General features: G+C 41.3%; 1 protein-coding gene across 5 annotated transcripts in view; it reads right to left on the bottom strand.

Moving 5' to 3' along the window:
* Window positions 1-48: 48 nt before the first annotated feature.
* The window catches only part of LOC115223592 (choline transporter-like protein 1), a 69,921-nt gene continuing 44,081 nt past the window's right edge, over window positions 49-25,888 (bottom strand). For 4 of the 5 annotated variants that reach the window (XM_029794242.2, XM_029794241.2, XM_036512363.1 and 1 more), the window contains exons 8-21: window positions 24,041-24,149; window positions 22,820-22,931; window positions 21,973-22,020; window positions 18,892-18,963; window positions 15,733-15,799; window positions 14,488-14,549; window positions 13,102-13,208; window positions 10,105-10,158; window positions 8,610-8,696; window positions 7,273-7,388; window positions 5,405-5,571; window positions 3,434-3,526; window positions 2,095-2,187; window positions 49-268 (exon numbers count right to left, since the gene is read on the bottom strand). In XM_029794242.2, the coding sequence (XP_029650102.1) occupies window positions 197-268; window positions 2,095-2,187; window positions 3,434-3,526; window positions 5,405-5,571; window positions 7,273-7,388; window positions 8,610-8,696; window positions 10,105-10,158; window positions 13,102-13,208; window positions 14,488-14,549; window positions 15,733-15,799; window positions 18,892-18,963; window positions 21,973-22,020; window positions 22,820-22,931; window positions 24,041-24,149 (1,259 nt within the window). In that variant the 3' untranslated portion in view covers window positions 49-196. The remainder of the gene's footprint in view (window positions 269-2,094; window positions 2,188-3,433; window positions 3,527-5,404; window positions 5,572-7,272; window positions 7,389-8,609; window positions 8,697-10,104; window positions 10,159-13,101; window positions 13,209-14,487; window positions 14,550-15,732; window positions 15,800-18,891; window positions 18,964-21,972; window positions 22,021-22,819; window positions 22,932-24,040; window positions 24,150-25,888) is intronic. The other variant, XM_036512364.1, reaches the window with a different exon arrangement.

Genomic DNA, 25,888 nt, shown 5'->3' with positions numbered 1-25,888 from the left:
TAGAAATATAGTTACAAGTGCAAACATAAATAACAAAATGGAACCAAATATTTGTACAAAAGTAAAAAAAAAACAAACAAAATCACTTTTATTTCAATAGGAAAAAAACTGTTGAAATATTTAAAACATCACAGATTAATAATCCACATTCCAATATTCGTTAGGTCCAGAGTTATTAATTGGGGGTCTGAGTATATCATGTTGACTGTACAGATGTGGTAGGTTTGTTAAGTGCTTGCATCTTGGCTTGGCTGTTTTTCACATAGCTCTGGAAGAGAAGGGAAATATGCAAGTTATTGTTATATAGGTAAAAATAGTATCTTGTTATCTATTAGAGATCATCATCGTCGTTTAACGTCTGCTTTCCATGCTAGCATGGGTTGGACAATTTGACTGAGGACCGGTGAACCAGATGGCTGCACCAGTCTCCAATAACACCAACCACTCCGAGAGTGTAGTGGGTGCTTTTACGTGCCACCAGCACGAGGGCCAGTCAGGCAGTACTGGCAATGGCCACGCTCAAATGGTGTTTTTTTTACGTGCTACCTGCCCAGGAGACCAGTCCAGTGGCACTGGCAACGATCTCACTCAAATGTTTTTTCACATGCCACCAGCACAAGTGCCAGTAAGGCGACGCTGGTAACGATCACGCTTGAATGGTGCTTTTTACATGCCACCGGCACGGAAGCCAGTTAGCTGCTCTGGCAACGATCGCGCTCAGATGGTGCTCTTAGCGCTCCACTAGCACAGATGCCAGTCATCGAATTTGATTATATTAGCTGTTCAGTCATTAGACTGTGGCCATGCTGGGGCACCACCTGGAAGACTTTTTAGTCAAAAGAATCGGCACTAGTATTTTATTTTTTAAGCCTAGTATTTATTCTACCAATTTCTTTAGCCAGACCATTAAGTTATGGAGATGTAGACACACCAAATGGTTGTCAAGCAGTGGCAGGGGACAGACACACACACACACAGATACATATATATGATGGGCTTTGGTTGGCCTGAGGCTATAGTAAAAGCCACTTGCCAAAGGTGTCATGCAGTGGGACTGAACTCAGAACCATGTGGTTGAGAAGCAAACTTTTTACCACACAGCCACACTGGACATTTCTTGCTGCATTAACATTCTGAGTTCAAATCCTGCCGAGGTTAACTTTGCCTTTCAGCCTTTCAGGGTCAATAAAATAAGTGCCAGTCGAACACTGGTGCCAATGTCGTTGGCTTTGTCTTCTCCCACAAAAATTTCAGGCCTAGTGCCTAGAAGGGAAAGAATTGTATATATAATGCTCCAGCTGGGGGTCCTTAATCTTGCAGGTTTGTGTGTGCTGGTGTTACGTGAACAGCACCCGTACCAGTGTCGTGTAAAAGCACCCAGTATGCTTTGTAAAGGGGTTGGCATTAGGAAGGGCTTCAAGCCATAGAAACCATGCCAAATTGGACAACTGGAGCCCAGGGAGCTCTTCAGCTGGTCAGCTCCTGTCAAAGCGTCCAACCCATGCTAGTATGAATGGAATGTGAGAGAGTGCCAACATGAGCATGCATGTGGTGGGGGTGGAATGAGCAGAAGACAGAGGGAGAGACTGTGTGTGTGTGTGTGTTGGGGGCCCTCTGGGTGTGTGTTACGTATGTTGTGCATGCATAGGCGCAGGAGTGGCTGTGTGGTAAGTAGCTTGTTTACCAACCACATGGTTCCGGGTTCAGTCCCACTGCGTGGCACCTTGGGCAAGTGTCTTCTACTATAGCCTCGGGCCGACCAAAGCCTTGTGAGTGGATTTGGTAGACGGAAACTGAAAGAAGCCTGTCGTATATATGTGTGTGTATGTGTTTGTGTGTCTGTGTTTGTCCCCCTAGCATTGCTTGACAACCGATGCTGGTGTGTTTATGTCCCCGTTACTTAGCAGTTCGGTAAAAGAGACCGACAGAATAAGTACTGGGCTTACAAAAGGATAAGTTCCGGGGTCAAGTTGCTCGATTAAAGGCGGTGCTCCAGCATGGCCGCAGTCAAATGACTGAAACAAGTAAAAGAGTAAAGAGTAATACGAGTATGTGTCTGCTTGTGAGTAAAAGAAAGAAATCCGTGTTTCCTACCATTAGTCCTTTATTCATGAAATATGGCCGGCTTTGTCCATCATTGATTAGGTGGTCTTCACAGAAACACACAAATAGACTATCAATGGTTGTCTGAAAATAACGAAATAGAATACGTGTCAAATACAGAATGGAGTGACTGATGTTAAATAAAGAACATTGGAAAGTAGTATTCACAGGTACACATATTCTATTATTCCATAATTTGTCTTTATGTCAAATACAGAATGGAATGACTGATGTTAAATAAAGAATGTAATATATTTAATGGGATCATCATTTCCTATTTCTTTATTGCTCACAAGGGGACAAACAAAGGGATTAAGTCGATTACATTGACTCCAGTGTGTAACTGGTACTTTATCAACTCCAAAAGGATGAAAGGCAAAGTCGCCCTTGGCGGAATTTGAACTCAGAACGTAACAGCAGACGAAATACCTATTTCTTTACTACCCACAAGGGGCTAAACACAGAGGGGACAAACAAAGGGATTAAGTCGATTACATCGACCCCAGTGTGTAACTGGTACTTTATTTATCAACCCTGAAAGGATGAAAGGCAAAATCGACCTCGGCAGAATTTGAACTCAGAACGTAACGGCAGATGAAATACTGCTAAGCATTTCTCCCGGCATGCTAACGATTTTTATTTCTTTATTGTCTACAAGGGGCTAAACATTGAGGGGACAAACAAGGACAGACAAATGGATTAAGTCGATTACATCGACCCCAGTGCATAACTGGTACTTATTTAATCGACCCCGAAAGGTTGAAAGGCAAAGTTGACCTCGGCGGAATTTGAACTCAGAACATAACGGCAGACGAAATACCACTAAGCATTTCACCCGGCGTGTTGACGATTTTTATTTCTTTATTGCCTACAAGGGGCTAAACATAGAGGGGACAAACAAGGACAGAGAAAGGGATTAAGTCGATTACACCGACTCCAGGGCGTAACTGGTACTTTATTTATCGACCCCGAAAGGATGAAAGGCAAAGTCAACCACGGCGGAATTTGAACTCACAACGTAACGCCAGACGAAATACTGCTAAGCATTTCGCCTGGCGTGCTAACGTTTCTGCCAGCTCGCCGCCTTATATGGAATCATCATTTCCTGTTATCTCTGCACCAACATGAGATAGTTGCCTCCTGAGTATCAACCTTTAGCAAGAGCATTGAGGGTGCACTCCAGTCTGAAGTTGTTGGAGTTAACCCCTAGTTGTATCTGTCATGTATGTCCAGGGCAGCTGACGTGCCTCTTTAGTTGCCTGTTGAGCATCTAGTGGCAACCCCCTGTAATCTGAATCTACGTGGTAAGATGATCAAACCGCACACTCACCTCGTAAAGAGAGAAGAAACAGCTGGCTATAAAGTAGGTCAATATACAAATGGCCAACATTGGTACCCACATGTAATGAAGGTTTTCGCAATCCTGAAAATAGAGACCCTTGTTTCAGTAAAGTCATAATAAAGTTAGATAACAACAACACAACAGTAATGATACTTACACAGTTTATAAAACATTTATGTACGCACAAACATGGAATGATGTTTGTTGTAGGATTTAGGCTTGGAGAAAAACATCTGAGACTTTGTGTGTTAAAAACCTGCTTCAAATGCTAACAGCAAACTGTCAGACTCTGGTGTTTCAGATTGATTTCACCTTCTCAGTGCTTTGCTCATCTAGAGCCAGCCCAAAACTTCTGTTCCTACACAGAAATCAACTAAGATATACTGGTTTGTTTTGTGAAAGCTTGTCAGGCTTAAGGTGAGTATGTTTATGAACTTGAAACAGCAGAGATTTAAATAATGTTTAGTAAATACATTATTTACACATCTTTATTTTAATCTCTGCTGTTTCAGATACATAATGTCAGTGGTGGTGTTGGTGGCTGTCCATCACAGATTGATGTTGACTGTTCTGTTCAGAACATCTCTGAACACATCCTGACACCACCACCAGACTGCCTCTCTAGGCCTCCATGCCAAGTAATGTTTTTTTTTCTTTACTCTAGGCACAAAGCCTGGAATTTGTTTTGGTAGGTGGAGTTGAATAAATTGACCCCAGTATGCAACTGGTACTTAGTTTATTGACCCCAAAAGGATGAAAGGCAAAGTTGATCTTAGTAGAAGTTGAACTCAGAATGTAAAGACAGACAAAATACCTATTTCTTTATTACTCACAAGGGGCTAAACATAGAGGGGACAGACATAGGTATTAAGTCGATTACATTGACCCCAGTGTGTAACTGGTACTTAATTTATCGACCCCGAAAGGATGAAAGGCAAAGTCGACCTCGGCGGAATTTGAACTCACAACATAACACCAGACGGAATACAGCTAAGCATTTCGCCCGGCATGCTAACGATTCTGCCAGCTCGCCACTTTAGGTACCAAGTAGTGTACAAGAGTGTAACATATACAATCGATGATGAGATTGCCTCACAGTAGTAGCTCCATTTACCAAATCCATCACAAAGCTTTGGTTGGCCCGAGGCTGTAGTAGAAGACATTTCTCTAAGGTGCCATGTGGTGGGACTGAACCCAGAACCATGTGGTTGCGAAGCAAACTTCTTACGACACAGCTATGCCTGTGCCCATATATATATATATTTTACATCTTCTGTATCAACTATTTAAAATATACTAAACGTGCACTGAGGAATTCCTTACGTAGATCTTGCGACAAAAGGTGTAGGAGTGGCTGTGTGGTAAGTAGCTTGCTTACCAACCACATGGTTCCGGGTTCAGTCCCACTATGTGGCACCTTGGGCAATTGTCTTCTACTATAGCCTCGGGCTGACCAAAGCCTTGTGAGTGGATTTGGAAGAACGAAACTGAAAGAAGCCTGTTGTATATATATGTGTGTGTGTATATATATATATTATATATATATATATATATATGTGTGTGTGTGTGTCTGTGTTTGTCCCCCCCCACCATCGTTTGACAACCAATGCTGGTGTGTTTACGTCCCCATAACTTAGTGGTTCGGCAAAAGAGAACGATAGAATATGTACTAGGCTTACGAAGAATAAGTCCTGGGGTCAATTTGCTCAACTAAAGGCGGTGCTCCAGCATGGCCGCAGTCAAATGACTGAAACAAGTAAAAGAGTAAGAGTACTGTGGATGACACCTGGTAACCAAAAGTGGCGAATGTGCCCTGCAAGCCCATTAATAGGGACATACCCAAAATAAGGTTTGGATACTACACTTTGAAGTCTCTTATCTAAACTTTGATTTTAAATCTAACTTTTATGTATATATAGTCTACACACAGTTGTATATATATATATAGGCTATACTCACCATTATCAATTCATGCCCAATAATAGCACAAACTGCCATTACTGCAATTTTTCCGAGAAACAAAAGGAAATCACCAACAGAGTTGATGGTAGCCAGTTGCAGAACATTGTTGAGGATGACATAGAAGGCCATTTTGGCTGACGTACAGTAGTTGTGACCATAAATAGCTGGAACAGAAAGGGAGCACTTTAAAAAAAAAAAACATAATTGAAAACAGAGAAACAAAGACAGTGTCAGTGTTTATGCAAACAGTTTGGATAAATTAATAGTTATTGCCAAGTTAATATGGCAGTCCAGAAAAATAAGACGAATGCTGCCATTGATTAGCTCCAAGAGGCTATCGCTTCTAGCTAACTATGCGACACACGAACCTGTGTCCATTATAACCTTCAAAAGGGGAGGTCAGCTGCTTCCCCTTGCTGGTCAGGCATCTACAGACTAGTTTCAGGGTATTTGCCCCTTGTCAATGCAGAGCAGCCGAACACAGCAGGCATCTGTTTTTGAAAACCAGTGGATGTATTCCACTGAATTTAAGTAAATAATCCTTCGAACAGATGGTCAGCAGTGACACCTGCTGGGTTTGGCTGCACTGCATTGATAAGTGACAAATACCCTGAAACTAGTCCGTAGATGTCTGACCAGCAAGGGGAAGTGGCTGACCGCCCCTGTTCGAAGGTTATACTGGACACAGATTCGTGTGTCACATAGCTAGCTAGAGGCGATGGCCTCTTGGAGCTAATCAACAGCAGCATTCGTCCTATATTTCTGGACTGCCAGATTAGCTTGGCAATAACTATTAATACCCAGTACCGCTTCCGTAGTCTCCTTTAGAGAGACTTAGAAATATTAATATTTCTAGTTTAGATAAAAGAATGGTTCAAAGTGTAACCATTTATGTCTTACTGAGAAATTCCACATCATTTACTCTCTTGTGTCAATCTTTACAGTAAATTAATTGTAATCTCTCAACAGAACTTCAGAGTATATTTCAAGGGCCATCCTCCTCCCCCATGATACATGAGAGATGAGTGATGATGATTTACATGAGTAATGATTGTTCTATTTCCTTTTCTTTTCGTGCCACTGATGGGAATATAATCTCACAATGTTTATCACATTGAACAATTGCCAGACTCTACACACTCGAAACCCAGGGCTTTAATTGAGTGTTCCTGAATATAGAACAGGTACATCATGTCCCTGCATGTCATTAGAGATAACTAAAAAGATTAATGACAGGAAAGGTTTCATCCAACCCAACCATGCCAGGATGGAAAAGTGAATAAAAAAAACTCTGCTCATGAAAGCTAATTAGATCATCATCACCATCACCATCATAATAATTATCATCACATCAAAATAAATATCAAATGGAAATTGTCGTTGTGACACCTGTGCCGGTGGCACGTAAAAAGCACCATTCGAACGTGGCTGATGCCACCACCGCCTTGACTGGCTTCTGTGCTGGTGGCACGTAAAAAGCACCAACCAACTGTGGCCGCTGCCAGCCTCCCCTGGCACCTGTGCCGGTGGCACATAAAAAGCACCCACTACACTCTCGGAGTGGTTGGCATTAGGAAGGGCATCCAGCTGTAGAAACACTACCAGATCAAGACTGGAGCCTGGTGCAGCCTCCTGGTTTCCCAGACCCTGGTCGAACCGTCCAACTCATGCTAGCACGGAAAACAGACATTAAATAACGATGATGATGATGATGATGACATCACTATTATTATCATTATCAGCATCATCATCACCACCACCCAGTCATAACTGACCCCTACTTTCACAGTCACCATTACCATTATCATCATAAATGCTACCACCACCACCAACACCATCACTGACGTAACCAAATTTCTACAAACCCATCTCAGTGTAGGCATTCTTGCTGATGAACTTGATGCTTTTCTCGTAGAGCCACAAGCAACATCTGAGACATTTGGTCAAGAAGGATATCACAGCATTGGTTCTACTTTTACTTCTGGAGAGAGAGAGAAAGACAATGATTAGTGTGTTGGTGAGAGAGAGAGAAAGACAATGTAGTTTGTTAGGGAGAGAGAGAGAGAACATTTAAAGTGTAGATAAGGCTGAAAGTTTTGTGCATGGCTTTTAACCCCCCCCCCCCATAGCTTTTAAACTTCAAAAAGTTACACGGGTGGCTCAAAGGATGATAGCTTCATCCAAGGCTCTTAGCAAATGCAAATACATGATAGCACCCATCTCCCTTAAACCACACACTACCATCTTAAGTAAGACACACTGCATAATGTTATCCCAGACATTCTTTATCTGAATATATATAAAAAAAGACTCCGCCGGTTACGATGACGAGGGTCCCAGCTGATGCGATCAACGGAACAGCTTGCTCGTGAAATTAACGTGCAAATGGCTGAGCATTCCACAGACACGTGTACCCTTAACGTAGTTCTCGGGGATAATCAGCGTGACACAGAGAGTGACAAGGCTGACCCTTTGAAATACAAGTACAACTCATTTTTGCCAGCTGAGTGGACTGGAGCAACGTGAAATAAAGTGTCTTGCTCAAGGACACAACGCGTCGCCGGGAATCGAACTCACAACCTTACGATCATGAGCCGAATGCCCTAACCACTAAGCCACGCGCCCTCACTGAATATATATATATATATATAGGCACATGTGTGACTGTGTGATAAGTTTGTTTTCCAATCACATGGTTCCAGGTTCAGTCCAACTGTGTGGCACCTTGGACAAATATCGTCTACTATAGCCTTGGGCCAACCAAAGCCTTCTGAGTGGATTTGGTACATAAAAACCGAAAGATGCCCATCATATATATATATATATATATATATCTTTGTGTGTGTGTGTGTGTGTGTGTGTACATGTCTGTGTTTGTCCCTGCCACCACTTGACAACCGGTGTTGGTGTGTTTATGTCTACATAACTTAGCGGTTTGGCAAAAGAGACCAATAGCATAAGTACCAGGCTTTAAAACATATGTCCTGGGGTCGAGTCATTCAACTAAAAATTCTTCAAGACAGGGCCCCAGCATGACCACAGTCTAACAATTTAAACAAAATAAAAAGATATATATTTGTAAATAAACAAGAAGTGATGGTCACAACATCATCAACAACAAATGACCCCTTGTCTGGTCTGCTAATGATTTCGCCCACTCGTTACCTTAACAACAGCAAATAACAATATTATAAAATGTTACCTTGAATCAATAACTTCCATAATAAGCCGAAACATGGATGCACTGGCGATCAGGAGCGATCCAAACAACACTGACCCTAGGTGATACCTGGAACAGAAGGACACTGGTCAATTTCCTAAGAATTAGATGCAATACTTAAACACCTTAAACCAGTCCAAATATTTTACTGTTTCAAATTGGCTACATCTGGCTTCACATCTACTCTACAACATCATCATTGCTTAATGTCCGCTTTCCATGCTGGCATGGGTTGGACGGTTCAACTGGGGTTTGGGAAGCCAGAAGGCTGCACCAGGCCCAGTCTGATCTGGCAATGTTTCTATGGCTGGATGCCCTTCCTAACGCCAACCACTGCGTGAGTGTAGTGGGTGCTTTTTACGTGCCACCTGCACAGGTGCCAGACGAGGCTGGCAAACGGCCACGATCGGATGGTGCTTTTTACGTGCCACCGGCACAGAGGCCAGACGAGGCTGGCAACGGCCACAATCAGATGGTGATTTTTTACGTACCACCGGCATGGAGGCCAGTCAGGGCGGTGCTGGCAACGGCCACGTTCGGATGGTTCTCTTACATGCCACCAGCACTGGTATCACAGCTACAATTTCCATTGATGCTGATCGATTTCATCATCCAAAATAAACAACCACATCAACGAAATCTTAAATCTACAAGATAATGCATGATTAATTGGAAAGATCACCATCATCTTTGTTTAACGTCCGCTTTCCATGCTAGCATGGGTTGGACGATTTGGGTGAACCAGGCTCCAATCTTGATCTGGCAGTGTTTCTACAGCTGGATGCCCTTCCTAACGCCAACCACTCTGAGAGTATAGTGGGTGCTTTTTACATGCCGTAAATAAATAGGCATTATATTTGACAGAGTATTCTGAATGCTAAAGGGTTACAGCAAAAAGATTTCATCTATTTTATAAATATTTTAGGATTTTCCAGAATGTATTTGAAAAGTTTCGTGTATTCAGAAGCAGATGAAATATTTTTACAGTTGACAATTGCTGGTCCTTTTTGACACAATAAATGAGAGTAATATAAAGGTATATTTTATATTACTCAGACAGTATGAAAAAAGGGCTTGTATAATATATATATATATATATTAATAGTTATTGCCAAGCTAACATGGTAGTCCAGGAAAACAAGATGAATGCTGCTGTTGATTAGCTCCAAGAGGCCATCGCCTCTAGCTAGCTATGTGACACACGAACCTGTGTCCATTACGACCTTCGAACAGGGGAGATCAGCCGCTTCCCCTTGCTGGTCAGGCACCTGCAGACTAGTTTCGGGGTTTTTGCCCCTTATCAATGTGGAGCAGCCGAACCCAGCAGGGTAAGCAATGCATTGTAATTCATCTGCGCAGGGTATGCATCAGCCCTCCAATGCCTTTTTTTATTTCATTAATAAATCAATACACTTACTTGACCCCAACCAAAACCATGTAAAAAAAAGAAGGCCACCTGTGTATATATATCACTTACCGTGTCAGTCGGATAATACTGAGGACAACCGGGTGTTTTAGTGTGGCTCTGTTTCTGTAAGAGAGACAGAAACATTAAGACATCAAGTATAAATCATTGTACAACATGAAAATGTTAAAGCATCAAAGGGTGGGTGACGGAGAGGTGTACAACAAGATAGCTTGGATCTTTTTAGCCTTTACTTGTTTTAGTCATTAGACTGTGGCCATGCTGGGGCACCACCGGCAGGAATTTGCAGTCAAAGCAATCGACCCTAGTAATTACTTATTTTAAGCCTGGTGCTTATTCCATTGGTACCTTTTTGCCGAACAACTAGGTTACAGGGATGTAAACACAGAACATAAAGACACACACACATACATCATCATCATTTAACGTCCACTTTCCATGCTAGCATGGGTTGGACGATTTTGACTGAGGGCTGGTGAACCACATGGCTGCACCAGGCTTCAATCTTGATCTGGCAGAGTTTCTACAGCTGGATGCTCTTATATACATATATATATACACACACACTCACAGATGCGATCCAGAGATTCTCTGTATAGAAGACAGTAGAGCTCAAAAGATTCAAACTTGGACTCTGATGTCTTTACAGGGGATCATTCCACAAGATAAAGAAAGGCTAAAAGAGGGAAGGAGTTCGGCAGGTATGGAGGCAATTATGTGGATAAACAAATCAGATATATCAAATAAATTAATATATCAAATATATTATTTAATATATTTGATGTATCTAATTCGATTATCTGCATAATTGCTTTTCTCTCTCTATATATAAAAAAACAAAACAAGAATGTAACAGGTGACAAGAAAACATTCAGACAGCAGGTGATACAAAAATGGGCAGGAATAAACAAGGACAGGTCATTCGGAGGTTTCAGTTGCAGTTTCAGCTGGTTATATATATATATACATACACATACTATGAGTATCTCTCCTTTTCTGTCTACTAAATCTACTCACAAGGCTTAAGTCAGCCTGAGGCTATGGTAGTAAACACCTCCCCATGGTGCCAAGTAGTGGGACTGAACCCAGAACCATGTGGATGGGAAGCAAACTTATTATCATACAACCACGTCAGAGATAGCAGTTGAACTACACTACCATTTTAAAAAGGGAAGGACAATTTGGATAAGTCTTAGATATATTGTGCCTGAAGACGCATTGAATGTTAAGCAATTTTGTTTGATCAGTATTGATCTGGGACTAAATAACAATCCATCTTTAATGTGTGTAAGGAAAATTATTAATAGCCATAAAAATTTCTACTCTATCTAATTATCTCCCTTGAGGGTATACAGAGTTATTTCTCTTTATGGGTTTCCCCCTTGGTCAGCGCTCAACTTAAGCCTCAAGACACGAGCTTCCAAGAGAAATTTGAAGAACAAGGTAGCTTTCAGGGCCTTTACTTAGGAAAGGAAGAGGGGCGGTTCCTCCTCACCTTGTAAATTCACAGGGGTTCTTGGATTTCCGAAGCCCTTCTTGAGACATTTGCCAAAAAACGATCATCATCATCATCGTTTAACGTCCACTTTCCATCCTAGCATGGGTTGGACGAATGACTGAGGGCTGGCGAACCAGATGGCTGCACCAGGCTTCAATCTTGATCTGGCAGAGTTTCTACAGCTGGATGCCCTTCTTAACGCCAACCACTCCGAGAGTGTAGTGGGTGCTTTTTACATGCCGCCGGCACAGGGCCAGTCAGGCGGTACTGGCAACGACCTCACTCGAATCTTTTTACACATGCCACCGGCACAGGTGCCAGTAAGGCGACATTGGTAATGATCATGTTCGAATAGTGTCTTTTACATGCCACCGGCATGGAGGCCATTTAGCCACTCTGTCAATGACCACACTCGTATGGTGCTCTTTGCAACCCGCTAGCACGGATGCCAGTCATCAACTTTGATTTTGGTTTTGATGTAATGTTCATCAATGCCATATACGAGGGCCTTCTCAATGAACGTCTACTTAAACCATTCCCCTAACCCTGCCTTAACCCTTTTACTGCAGAAATCAGATATATCCACTCAAAATTTCATTACTTTTAACAGTGGGAAACAGTTTTATAAACCAATCTCCCTTTTGTTGAAGAACGTCATGTACGAAACTACATTTTTGTTGAGGCATCTTTTATCTTTTACTCGTTTCAGTCATTAAACTGCGGCCTTGCTGGGGCACCACCTTGAAGAGTTTTTAGTTGAATTAACCGACCCCAGTACTTATTTTTTTCAAACCGCTAAGTTATGAGGGATATAAACACACCAACACCAATTGCCAAGTGGTGGTGGGTGGACAGCCACAGACACAAAGACACACACAGTTCTTTCAGTTTTCCTCTACCAAATCCACTCATAAGGGTTTGGTTGGCCTGAGGCTATAGCAGAAGACACTTGTCCAAGGTGCCATGCAGTGGGACTGAACCTGGAACCATGTGGTTGGAAAGCAAACTTCTTATTTGTTTACTGCCTTCAAGGAACAACAAACAGAGGGAACAAACAAGGACAGACAAACAGATTAAGTCGATTACCAGTGCATCACTGGTACTTAATTTATCAACCCCGAAAGGATGAAAGGCAAAGTCAACCTCGGTGGAATTTGAACTCAGAATGTAGCGGCAGACGAAATACCGCTAAGCATTTTGCCTGGCATGCTAATGTTTTTGCCAGTTCGCCGCCTTCTTACCACACAAGAAACAAACTTCTTACCACACAGTCACGCCTGTGCCCATATGCCAAATTTATAGAGGCAATGTGACCTGCAGAAAAAACCAATTTTATTTTGTGGTAGATATTTAACATTCATTACTGAAATTATTGCGAGATTTAATTTTGCAGTTAAAGAGTTAACCAACCATCCATGCATGCCTTAACCATCCAACCATGCCTGCCTCACCAATCAATCATGCTTGTCTTTGCCTAATGGCTTTCCTGCTTGTGTCCTGAAAAAAAGACAGTGAACGCAAGTCAATGTACAAAGTACCAATGTTCTTACCGTGTGAAATACCAAATGGCTACAGAACTTGAAATCACAAAATCCCTGGAAGATGTGATGAAGTTGATGATCCAAAATATTCCAAAGATGTGGTACCATTTCATGTACTAAAGGAAGGAAGAGGAAATAAATAAATTAAATCAACGGTTCTCATCAATTTTATTCAAAATTTATTACTGTTGTTATATCCTCAACTCAACAAACCATCCAAAGTACTAGGGTTTATGCTTATCATCAACAGATCTCGTGTTATGTAACCTAGCAACAATTTCTATGTACTTCTTTGCTATCATCCCACTTCAATGTGCTAAGAGATTGCAAATACCTCATCTGTCACCACCTGGGTACCTCACCTGCCATTCATTCACTATTATTACACCATTTAACAGATCATATGTACCTCATCCAGCACCAGTTTCCTGGGCACTTACCTATTCCTTTACTACCCACAAGGGGCTAAACACAGAGAAGACAAACAAGGACAGACAAACGGCTTAAGTCAATTATATTGACCTCAGTGCATAACTGGTACTTAATTTATCGACCCCGAAAGGATGAAAGGCAAAGTCAACCTCGGCGGAATTTGAACTCAGAACGTAACGGCAGATGAAATACCTTTTTCTTTACTACCCACAAGGGGCTAAACATAGAGGGGACAAACAAGGACAGACATAGGTATTAAGTCGATTACATCGACCCCAGTGCGTAACTGGTACTTAATTTATCGACTCCGAAAGGATGAAAGGCAAAGTCGACCTCGGCGGAATTTGAACTCAGAACCTAACGGCAGACGAAATACCGCTAAGCATTTCGCCCGGCGTGCTAACGTTTCTACCAGCTCACCACCTCATTTCTAGAATGACATTGTAGGTAGGTGTTAGAAGTTGGATCTGGCCAGTTTGAGCTTAAAACAGGTAGAATATTTGGACCGGATATGGCTGGTTTAAATGCTATGTGAATAGATAAACATCCGATTTGACAGCATAATCTGAATGCTAAAAAGTTAAGGTATTAATTTGAGGCTGTAGTAGAAGACACATGTAGCAACGATGCAGTGTACTGGAAAATAAGCAGGAACCATGTGGTTTGGAAATTCTTATTTCTTTATTGCCCACAAGGGGACAAACAAGGACAGACAAAGGGATTAAGTCAATTACATCGACCCCAGTGCGTAACTGGTACTTAATTTATCGACCCCGAAAGGATGAAAGGCAAAGTCGACCTCGGCGGAATTTGAACTCAGAACCTAACGGCAGACGAAATACCGCTAAGTATTTCGCCTGGTGTGCTAACATTTCTGCCAGGTCACTGCCTTTAGTTTGGAAATTCTTAATCACACACAATAAATAGTACAATGGTTTTCCTTAGAGAGAAAGTACAACTCACGGTTAAGGTTTTGATCTCCTCAAGGTGGACATAATGTGTTTTCTCTTCAACAACTAAGTTTCCTGGGAAACAAGAAATGGAGAGGCAGGGATAATTAAAAAAAAAGAAGCAAAAAACAATATTATGACATGTCTTATAATTGATGACAGGTTTCATCTCAAAATAACTGTAATAAGAAACTGAATAATAGACAAACAGAAACAAGAACTGGAATTGGTCTTAGGACTAAGAGAACAGGTCACCAACAGAACTTCTATGGAGTTACTAGAAACGGTAGAAATAGCAGCTATATTGACCCTTTTGATACCAAAACTGCCTGAGAATTCCCTTGTTCTTATTGTAGTGTTTCCTGTTTTAAAGTGACCTAAATTAAAACCTTCTTCCCTCAAAATTCTGTGTTAATTTATAAATAGAGTAATCTGATTAATAATGACAATGTTACTTTATTAAGCTCTTCATTTTCAAAACTGAAAAAAGGGCAGTGAATTCCAACAAAAATATAGGTGTTTTGTAGTAGTAGTAATAGTTGTAGTAGTAGTAGTAGTAACAAGAAGAAGAGCTACCACTACCAGTTTTGTGATGAAAACTTCCAGTTTTAAAAGTGTTCTAAATTAAAGCCTTCTTCCATCAAAATTTTATGTTAATTTAAGTTCAATAATGACATTTAGTTTACTAAATTCTTCAGTGTTTTCAGAATTAATTGAAACAAAAGGCAGTGTATTTCACCAGAAATATGGTAACAAAAGGGTTAAAGTAATTTAAAATAGAAACCTTCTTCCATTAAAGTTCCATGTTAATTTATGTTCCAAACACCAGCTTAATAATGACAAAGCTATCTTATTAAATTCTTCAAATATTTTCAAAATTAATTGAAATAGATGAAATGTAATTCAACAAAAATACACTAAGAAAATGGCTATGGGTTAAGTTGTCAGAGCACTGCATCCTTCAAAACTTCCATGCTTCCTGAGATTCGCCAACACTACACCTGATTTTCTCCCCTCCATACACACGCAAGCATGTATCTGACTCATACACTGTTCACTTCCCAGACATTTGTACATTACCGCATCTACTTTATACGGGTTTTTGACAAGTGGTGCACCTGAGCACTGTATACAATAATTTCATTATTATTATTTAACACACCCCTACCACAATACATGCATTAAAAAGAAAATAGAAAAACCTGCCGTTAGTGACCCTTAAAAGATAATAAAGAATTCGTGATGGACAACAGCTTACCTGAACTTTCAATTGATATATAAATATAGACAAGGAAGGACAAAACTCCAAACATAATGAAAAAAATCTGTAAAAGAAAAAAGAAAAAATAGGTGAGAAGAATGTTCTGGAAGATTTTAGTACTTGTTGAAGTTCTTGCTGTCCGGGCACGAGATCATAAAGCCAAGGTGCCTAGTAAAAAGCATTGGTGTGGGTGCTGGTGCCATGTAGAAAGTGCTGGTGCTACTTAAAAAGCGCTGGTGATGGTGTCATGTAAAAAGCACCCAGTACACTCTGTAGAGTGGTCGGCATTAGGAAGAGCATCCAGCCACAGAAATCAAACCAAAACAGACTATGGAACCTGGTGTAGCCCCCTGACCATACCAGTTCCTGTCAAGCCATCCGACTCATGCCAGCATGGAAAATGGATGTTAAATGATTATGATGATGATGATGATGATAGTCTGGCTGTTGGAGTATATTGTGTGGGGTGTGCTTGTTTAGGTTTGAGTTAGTTTTCATCCAACAGATCAAAAAGGACATTCTAGCCATGACCATCCCATTGTTTATTCAGGCAGTGTATACTAGGTTACATTATCCAATGTGTGCTTTTGTAAGATGGTAAAGTATGATATGAGATATAAATGGCTGCTGTTTCTAGCAGGTCCATGAACTATGTACAAGTTCTCTTCAGGCCACAAGTTACTGTCATTGACTTGGAGTGACCCTATAATATCAGGAGGCAAACAGTTGTTATATCAGGTTGGAGTAATCCTGTAATGTCAGAGGGTGAACAGTGATATCATCATGGAACAACCCTGTAATGTCAGAGGGCAAACAGCTGCCATATTGTCTTGAGCATAAACAATTGTTATATCAGCTTGGAACAATTCTGTAAGATCAGGGCAAACAGTTGCGATGTTGGTTTAGAACAGGGGTCGCCAAACTTTTTTGACCATCGATCCCCTTTAGCCACCTGTTTAGAACAATCTGTAATATGAGGGCAAACAGGTGGTTGTATCAGCTTGGAATAATCTTGTAATATCAGAGGGCAAACAGATGTTAAGTTGGCTTGGAATGACCCTGTAACAACAGGGGGAGAACTGGTTATGTTGGATTAGAACAACCCCGTAATGTCAGAGGGCAAACAGGTTGAATCAACTTGGAATAACCCTGTAATGTCAGTGGGGAAAACTACCGTTATATCTTCTTGGCATAACTCTGTAATATCAGAGGGCAAACTGCTGTTACACAATCTTAAGGGCAAGCAATCATTATATTGGCTTGGAACAACCCTGAAATATCAGAAGGCAAGCAGCAACATTACTGCATTAATTTGGGATCCTGTGATATTAGGCATCTGTCTTTTACAAAGAAAAATGAAGATGTGAGCAGAAAGAAGATTCCAGAGGGATGATGTTCAAGGGAGGAAAAACTGGAGATAATGGTTACTTCGTGATGGGTGAGGAGTGGATGCTATAAGGGTGATATGGGGTGGAGAAATGAGTAGGGCAGGGGGCCAGAATGCTGGAGGTATGAGACCAACTAACTCTGAGGAACAAAACTAAATTATTAACCAATGGCATCCATCCAGTCCCACTGCATGGCAACTTAGGCAAGTGTCTTATACTATATCTCTTGGCTGGCCAAAGTCTTATAAGTGGATTTGGTAGATGGAAACTGAAAGAAGCCTGTCATACATAACATACATATATATATATATAATTGCAGTGTGGAAGGTGTTTATAGCCATATAAGAAAACACAAAACGTTAGATTCACTTCAACATTTAAATTTAATTGTCAAAATATTTTCGTCGCTTTGAGACGCGGTCAGTGAACAGGTCGCATCTCAAAGCGACGAAAATATTTTGACAAATATAAATTAAATTTAAATGTGAAGTGAATCTAACGTTTTTTGGTTTCTTAAATGGCTTATAAACACCTTCCACGTGCAAGTTTCGTTCCAGCACTCGATCTCATATCCAGTCACTCACATGCAAGTACATCTCCGTAATATATATATATATATATATATATATATATATGTATGTATGTATGTATGTTTTTATGTGTGTGTTGTCTGCTTCCATCACTTAACAACTGATGTTGGTGTATTTATAAGTCTTATAAGTGGATTTGGTAGATGGAAACTGAAAGAAGCCTGTCATACATACATACATATATATATATATAATTGCAGTGTGGAAGGTGTTTATAAGCCATATAAGAAACACACAAAACCGTTAGATTCACTTCAACATTTAAATTTAATTGTCAAAATATTTTCGTCGCTTTGAGACCGCGGTCAGTGAACAGGTCGCAGTCTCAAAGCGACGAAAATATTTTGACAAATTAAATTTAAATGTTGAAGTGAATCTAACGGTTTTTGTGTGTTTCTTAAATGGCTTATAAATACCTTCCACGCTGCAATTGTTTTCGTTCCAGCACTCGATCTCAGATCCAGTCACTCACTATGCAAGTACATCTCCGTAATATATATATATATATATGTATGTATGTTTTTATGTGTGTGTTTGTCTGCTTGCCATCACTTAACAACTGATGTTGGTGTATATATATATCCCTGTAACTTAACAGTTCAACAAAAGAGACCAATAGAATAAGTACTAGGCTTACAAAGAATAAGTCCTGGGGTCATTTTCTTCAACTAAAACCCTTTAAGGCAGTGCTCTAGCATGGCTGCAGTCAAATGACTGAAACAAGTAACAGAATATATATTATATTATATTATGTAAAGCATAATATGTTATATATATGTATATTATTGTAATTGCCATTTTAGTAAATAAATAAATAAGTTAACATAATTTAATGTCTAAAAGTTGATGAACCACCTATTGAGAGTTGGTGTCTTCTTGTCATGACATCACATGACTGTCGTAAATGAGTGTCCCTGTTATACAAGCAGTGTCGTTCAATTCCAATAACCTACAAGAATATGTCTGGCCATAGTGAAATATTACCTTGCTTGAAAACAAGAGAGGGTTGATGACAGGATGGACATCTGACCATAGAAAGGATGATGATGATGATGTTGATGACGGTGATACTGCTGCTGTTTACAATGATGATGATGATCATGGTGATGCTGCTGCTGTTGCTGTTTACAATGATGATGATGATTATGGTGACGGTGATGATTAAATACAAAACTTACCACAAATGGTAGCAGATTCAGTAGAGGAATATCGGTCACAACCTTACCAGCTTCCCTGAAAAGTTGACTGACCTGTAAGAGAGAGCGAAAGAGAGAGTGAGAGAGAAAGAAACAGGGACAGAGAGAGAGAGAGAGGAGAGAGAGAGAGAGAAAAGGGGAGGATGACAAAGAGCGAGAAAAACAAAAAGAGAGAGAGAGAGAGAGTGAGAGAGAAACAGGGACAGAGAGAGAGAGAGAGAGAAAAGAGGAGGATGACAAAGAGCGAGAAAAACAAAAAGAGAGAGAGAGAAACAGGGACAGAGAGAGAGAGAGAAACAGGGGAGACAGAGAGAGAGAGCAAGAGAGAATGAGAGAGAAACAGAGAGAGAGAGAGAGAAAAGGGGAATATGACAGCGTAAGACAAAGAGCGAGAAAGACAAAAAGAGAGAGAGAGAGAGAGAGAGTGAGAGAGAGAGACAATGACAGTGGCAGAGAGAAAGAGGAAAATAGAATTGAATGATGGGAAGTGTTGTTGTTTAGCCCAAGGTTGGCCTTGATCAGACCAATGACCCCAAACCGTTCCAGTCATTCTACAAGAGACGTAGGGGATCCAATTGTGCTCTTCCTTCTCTTTTTTTGTTTACAAGAGTGGCTGTGTGGTTTAAGATATTTGCTTCCCAACCACATGGTTCCGGGTTCAACCCCACTGTGTGATACTTTGGGAAAGTGTCTCCTACTATAGCCCTAGGCCAACCAAAGCCTTGTGAGTGGATTTGGTAGACAGAAACTGAAAGAAGCCCATCGTATATGTGTGTGTGTATATATATATATATATATATATATATGCATGTGTGTGTATATGTTTGTGTGTCTGTGTTTGTTCCCCCAACATCGTTTGACAACCAATGCTGATGTCTTTACGTCCCCGTAACTTAGCGGTTCAGCAAAGAGACCGATAGAATAAGTACTAGGCTTACAAAGAATAAGTCCTGGGGTTGATTTGCTCAACTAAAGGCGGTGCTCCAGCATGGCTACAATCAAATGACTGAAACAAGTAAAAGAGTGTACCACATGTGCAAAAAATGGTTGCAGAGCACTGTCATAGGGTGTGCTACATGCTTTTTATGTGGCACTAACATGGGTGCTAATCATGTGGTCCAACATGGGTGCTTTTTACATGGACTGGCACGATGGTATGCATTATGAAAGATATTTGGCTGCTATTTCTAGCAGGTTATCGACCACAAAGTAGCTCTCTTAACCCAGTTTGGTGTGATTTGAGGGAGATTTAGCTGCTATATCCAGTAGGTCCAGCAACCAAGCAGCAACTCCCTTTGTGGATCAGCAGGATGGCTAGGTAAAGTGTATTAGAAGCGGTTCTCGACCTGGGTCCACATGGCCCCTGAGATCCACAAGATGTATTTTAAGGGTCCATGGAAACTTCTGGCTTAGATGTATTTATTGCAAGAAAGAGCTTGGTTTCTTTCCCTATTACAAGTTAATGAGTGAAAAGCAAAATAAGAACTTTGAAAGATGGGACCATCAGAACAAAACAGAAATCAAAAGGGACCTCCATCATCATCATTGTTTAACGTCCGCTTTCAATGCTAGCATGGGTTGGACGATTTTGACTGAGGGCTGGCGAACCAGATGGCTGCACCAGGCCCCAATTTTGATCTAGCAGAGTTTCTACAGCTGGATGCTCTTCCTAATGCCAACCACTCCAAGAGTGTAGTGGGTGGTTTTTATGTGCCACAGGCACGGGGGCCAGTCAGGCGGTACTGGCAATGACCTCACTCGAATCTTTTTACACATGCCACCAGCACAGGTACCAGTAAGGTGACGTTGGTAACGATCACCAGATGGCTGCACCAGGCCCCAATCTTGATCGAGCAGAGTTTCTACAGCTGGATGCCCTTCCTAATGCCAACCACTCCGAGAGTGTAGTGGGTGGTTTTTATGTGCCACCGGCATGGGGGCCAGACTGGCGGTACTGGCAACGACCTCGCTCGAATCTTTTTGCACATATCGTTTAACGTCCGCTTTCCATGCTAGCATGGGTTGGACAATTTTGACTGAGGGCTGGTGAACCAGATGGCTGCACCAGGCCCCAATTTTGATCTAGCAGAGTTTCTACAGCTGGATGCCCTTCCTAATGCCAATCACTCCGAGAGTGTAGTGGGTGCTTTTTACATGCCACCGGCACGGGGGCCAGTCAGGCGGTACTGGCAATGACCTCACTTGAATCTTTTTACACATGCCACCAGCACAGGTACCAGTAAGGTGACGTTGGTAACGATCACTAGATGGCTGCACTGAGGGCTGGCGAACCAGATGGCTGCATCAGGCCCCAATCTTGATCTGGCAGAGTTTCTACAGCTTGATGCCCTTCCTAACGCCAACCACTCCGAGAGTGTAGAGGGTGCTTTTTACGTGCCACCGGCACGGGGGCCAGTCAGGCGGTACAGGCAAGGACCTCACTCAAATCTTTTTACACATGCCACCAGCACAGGTACCAGTAAGGTGACGGTAACGATCACCAGATGGCTGCACCAGGCCCCAATCTTGATCTAGCAGAGTTTCTACAGCTGGATGCCCTTCCTAATGCCAACCACTCCGAGAGTGTAGTGGGTGCTTTTTACGTGCCATCGGCATGGGGGCCAGTAAGGCGGTACTGGCAACAACCTCGCTTGAATCTTTTTACACACGTTGTTTAACGTCCGCTTTCCATGCTAGCATGGGTTGGACAATTTTGACTGAGGGCTGGCAAACCAGATGGCTGCACCAGGCCCCAATTTTGATCTGGCAGAGTTTCTACAGCTGGATGCCCTTCCTAATGCCAACCACTCTGAGAGTGTAGTGGGTGCTTTTTATGTGCCACTGGCATGGGGGCCAGTCAGGTGCTACTGGCAACAACCTCGCTCAAATCTTTTTACACATGCCACCGGCACAGGTGCCTGTAAGGCGACGTTGGTAACAATCACACTCGAATGGTACCCTTTAAGTAAGAAAATAGTTGAGAGCCACTGATTAGAGAAGGTTGAACAGAAGACATATAGAACGAGAGAGAAGTCTTTAAGGAAATGCATGAGGATGACTTACCAAAGATATGTGCTTGCGTAATGCTATGATGAGCAGTATGATTATTATCTGCAATAGAAATAGGGGACAGGTCATGCACTCTGGCCTTATTAGGTGATGAAGATGAGAGTGGGGTATGGGACGATATGATGTAAAATAGTGATGATGGTAGTGACTGTGGTTGTGATGGTGGTGATTAAGATGGTAATGATTTTGATTGTGATGGTTGTGGTGTTGATCATGATGGTGGTGATTATGATGTTGTTGGTGTTGGTTGTGGAGGTGATGGTGGTGGTGGTGGTAATGGTGGTGATGGTGGTAGTTGTGATGGTTGTGGTGTTGGTCATGATGGTGGTGATTATGATGTTGTTGGTGTTGGTGGTGGTAGTTGTGATGGTAATGGTGGTGATGGTGGTAGTTGTGATGGCTGTGGTGTTGGTCATGATGGTGGTGATTATGATGTTGTTGGTGTTGGTGGTGGAGGTGATGGTGGTGGTGGTGGTGGTAGTTGTGATGGTTGTGGTGTTGGTCATGATGGTGGTGATTATGATGTTGTTGGTGTTGGTGGTGGAGGTGATGGTGGTGGTGGTGGTAGTTGTGATGGTTGTGGTGTTGGTCATGATGGTGGTGATTATGATGTTGTTGGTGTTGGTTGTGGTGGCGATGGTGGCGGTTGTGATGGTGGTGGTTGTTGTGATGGTGGTGGTTGTGATGGTAGTGGTGGTGGTTGTGATGGTAGTGGTGGTGGTTGTGATGGTGGTGGTGTTGATCACGATGGTGGTGATTATGATGTTGGTGTTGACTGTGGTGGCGATGGTGGTGGTGGTGGTGGTTGTGATATTAACCAAAGTATAAGTTTCCAACTTACAGTTACCACTGACATGAAGAGGGAGACAAAAAGCCACAACGCAGGTTCATCCGCAGGTTTGGATACTTTAACAGCAGCCTTATCACCTCTCTGCAAAGCATAATATTGATACCTACAATAAAGAACACAACAGTTAATCCTTTGCCAGCCTCATGGGTTTCATGTGGCACACAGGACATATTTCCCTAGCATCCATACATCAAATCTGATAGACATTGCCATTTTGTTTTTTCCTCTTTAGCCACCAGACTAACTTGCAACTTACTAAATCTATATATATATAAAACTGTAGTTGTGTGAGTGTCTGTCCCCTTCGATTTAGATTCCTAACTCCTCCCACATTTTGCGGTGCAGTTTAACCAAATTCGGGTATCTTATAGTCGTGATTAATATCGAGCCCGTCTGAGTATTAGCGCGCGTCAACGATGAGTCTACGATTTTAAAAATAATTTAACATAATTTTTTTATTCCATTTTAATGCATAATTTTTCGTGTGTCGATGGCGGCGGAGTTGGCGTCCACGCTCAAACACCTGCACCTGTGTTTGCTTCTCCCCCTTCTTCCCTCCCTCGTGAAGCTGTGGGGAAGGGAGTTTAAGGAAATCAACGTCGTAAAGCGTTGTCAAGGAGACCAGCGTTCTTTTAGAACAACGACTTCATGGCTTGAAGACACCAAAACAGAAATGGGTAAGAAAGCCCGTATTGGCATCTATAAGGGAAGTAACTCTCTAAAAATGCTTATATAGTTATTTCCCTTACAAACCCGAGCAACGCCGGGCGATACTGCTAGTACTTAATAATAATACTGTATAACATGATTTTTGTCTTTGGGTAGCAAGTGTTATTTCCTATTTGTTAACCCCTAGAAAGTATGAAAAATGGTTAATATTGCCTTCAAACTTTGCTTTTGTTACATTTATTCAAACTCCAAAGAATTCCTCTTAACACATAGTGGGGGGAAATAAATATTCGTTCATGTCAAAATTCTTTATTTATTTAATTTCTAATGAAAATAAATGGGATATACCAATACTATATTTGCATACACATGCATAAACTAAGAATATACAAAAGAAACTAATAAATTATAGTAACTAAGGAATGTATATTCAATTATAAATATTTAGGGGTGAAAAAACTACTCCTGTTCATGGTCTGCTAAGGTAGTCTTTAGCAGAGAGGACAGAGGGGTACTCACCAATAGATAGCAAGCTATACTTACCAACAGAAAATCACAAGTCCCAGGAGGGTGAGAGCTACAACAACAGCCACAAGCCAAACTATATATTCCCCCAAAAATCTCATTATAACCAGGAAGATTATGGACAGGGCTGCAAGAGAGGAAAACAATTCTGTAAAGTTTTTGTTGTTATTTCTAGCAAGGTGGGCAACCACATAGAGGCTCCTTTGCTGATAAACTAGTGGTGTTGTTGTTTAGCCCAGGGTCAACCCTCATCAAGTAGACAGGCTTATATCATAAAGCATTTCAGCAATGATCATTCCATTTGTTTTTTCAAATTAATCTACAACTACATTGTCTCTTGCCCTACTTTTAAGACAGTAAGGTATGATTTAGCTGCTGTTTCTAACAAGATCAATGACCACATAGAGGTTCATCACTGAGTTATGAGAGCACAGAACAAGATTTGAGAAAAAAAAAAAGTGATGCCATACTTGGACCAGTAGCAGCAGCAGTCACCACCACCACCACCATCATTAATCACAATAACAACAACAATTATAATTATTACAAGCTAACAAAAAAGCCTCTATGTGCTCACTCAATCTGCTAGAAATGACAGCTAAATATCTCTTAAATTACATCTTGTACTCTTTCACCACAACTTTCTCTCACTCTTTCTTCCTACTTCTGTTACAAAGCAGAGGAACCATGGTGTAACCCACTATGGTGTGGTAAACTTTCAGACCCTAGTCTAGAATTGCGAATCCTCTGTACCCCAGGATGGTTCAGCACTCCACCCGTTAAAAGCCACCATTTACGGAATGAGGATAACAACGTAGCTTTTGCGCCCGTGCAACCGCCAGTCTATTGCGTGTGGTGGGTGGATCTTCAAGTTGCCACACGCATTCTTAGTAGCTTAGAGTAGGCTCGAATTAGAGATTATTCTTTGTGGCTAATGGCGTGAGTCCTGGTTGGAAGAAGAAGAAGAACAGCAGCTTCAAAGATTGCTGAAATCAAGAAGGAATCTGAAGAAATTTTGAATGAGGTTAAATTAAATCTTTCGTGTTCAGATTTCTTCGTCAAATGTAATACTTAATTATTTAAATTGTTTTGAACTAGTCTCTTTCTCACTTTATCCTCTCTTTTACTTGTTTCAGTCATTTGACTGCGGCCATGCTGGAGCACCACCTTTAATCGAGCAACTCGACCCCCGGGACTTATTCTTTTGTAAGCCCGGTACTTATTCTATCGGTCGCTTTTGCCGAACCGCTAAGTGAAGGGGACATAAACACACCAGCATCGGTTGTCAAGTGATGCTGGGGGAAAAACACAGACATACAAACATACACACACACACACACATATATATATATATATATATATATATATATATATATATATATATATATATATACACACATATATATACATATATACGATGGGCTTCTTTCAGTTTCCGTCTACCAAATCCACTCACAAGGCTTTGGTTGGCCCGAGGCTATAGCAGAAGACACTTGCCCAAGGTGCCACGCAGTGGGACTGAACCCGGAACCGTGTGGTTGGTAAACAAGCTACTTACCACGCAGCCACTCACCTTGTAGTTTCAAGATTTCAATGGTGTTTTTGTATATTTTTAGAATGACATTGTAGGGTAGGTGTGAGAGGTTGGATCTAGCGAATTTAAAAATAAAACTGGCTGAATATTTTAGCCAGATTTGGCCGGATTAAATGCTAAAAGGTTAAATAACACTGAACTGAAACCAGCTCTGGATGTTCTACTGGACAGTATTTCATCAGTGCTAGAAGCAATAAAAAATATTGTTGAAACTGGCCAGATCCAGCCACTCACACCTACCCTACAATGTCCCTCTAAAAATAGACAATCAT

Source organism: Octopus sinensis, linkage group LG23 (genome assembly GCF_006345805.1).
Source record: "Octopus sinensis linkage group LG23, ASM634580v1, whole genome shotgun sequence".
Classification (NCBI taxonomy): domain Eukaryota; kingdom Metazoa; phylum Mollusca; class Cephalopoda; order Octopoda; family Octopodidae; genus Octopus; species Octopus sinensis.
This window is presented reverse-complemented; position numbering and strand designations above follow the sequence as displayed.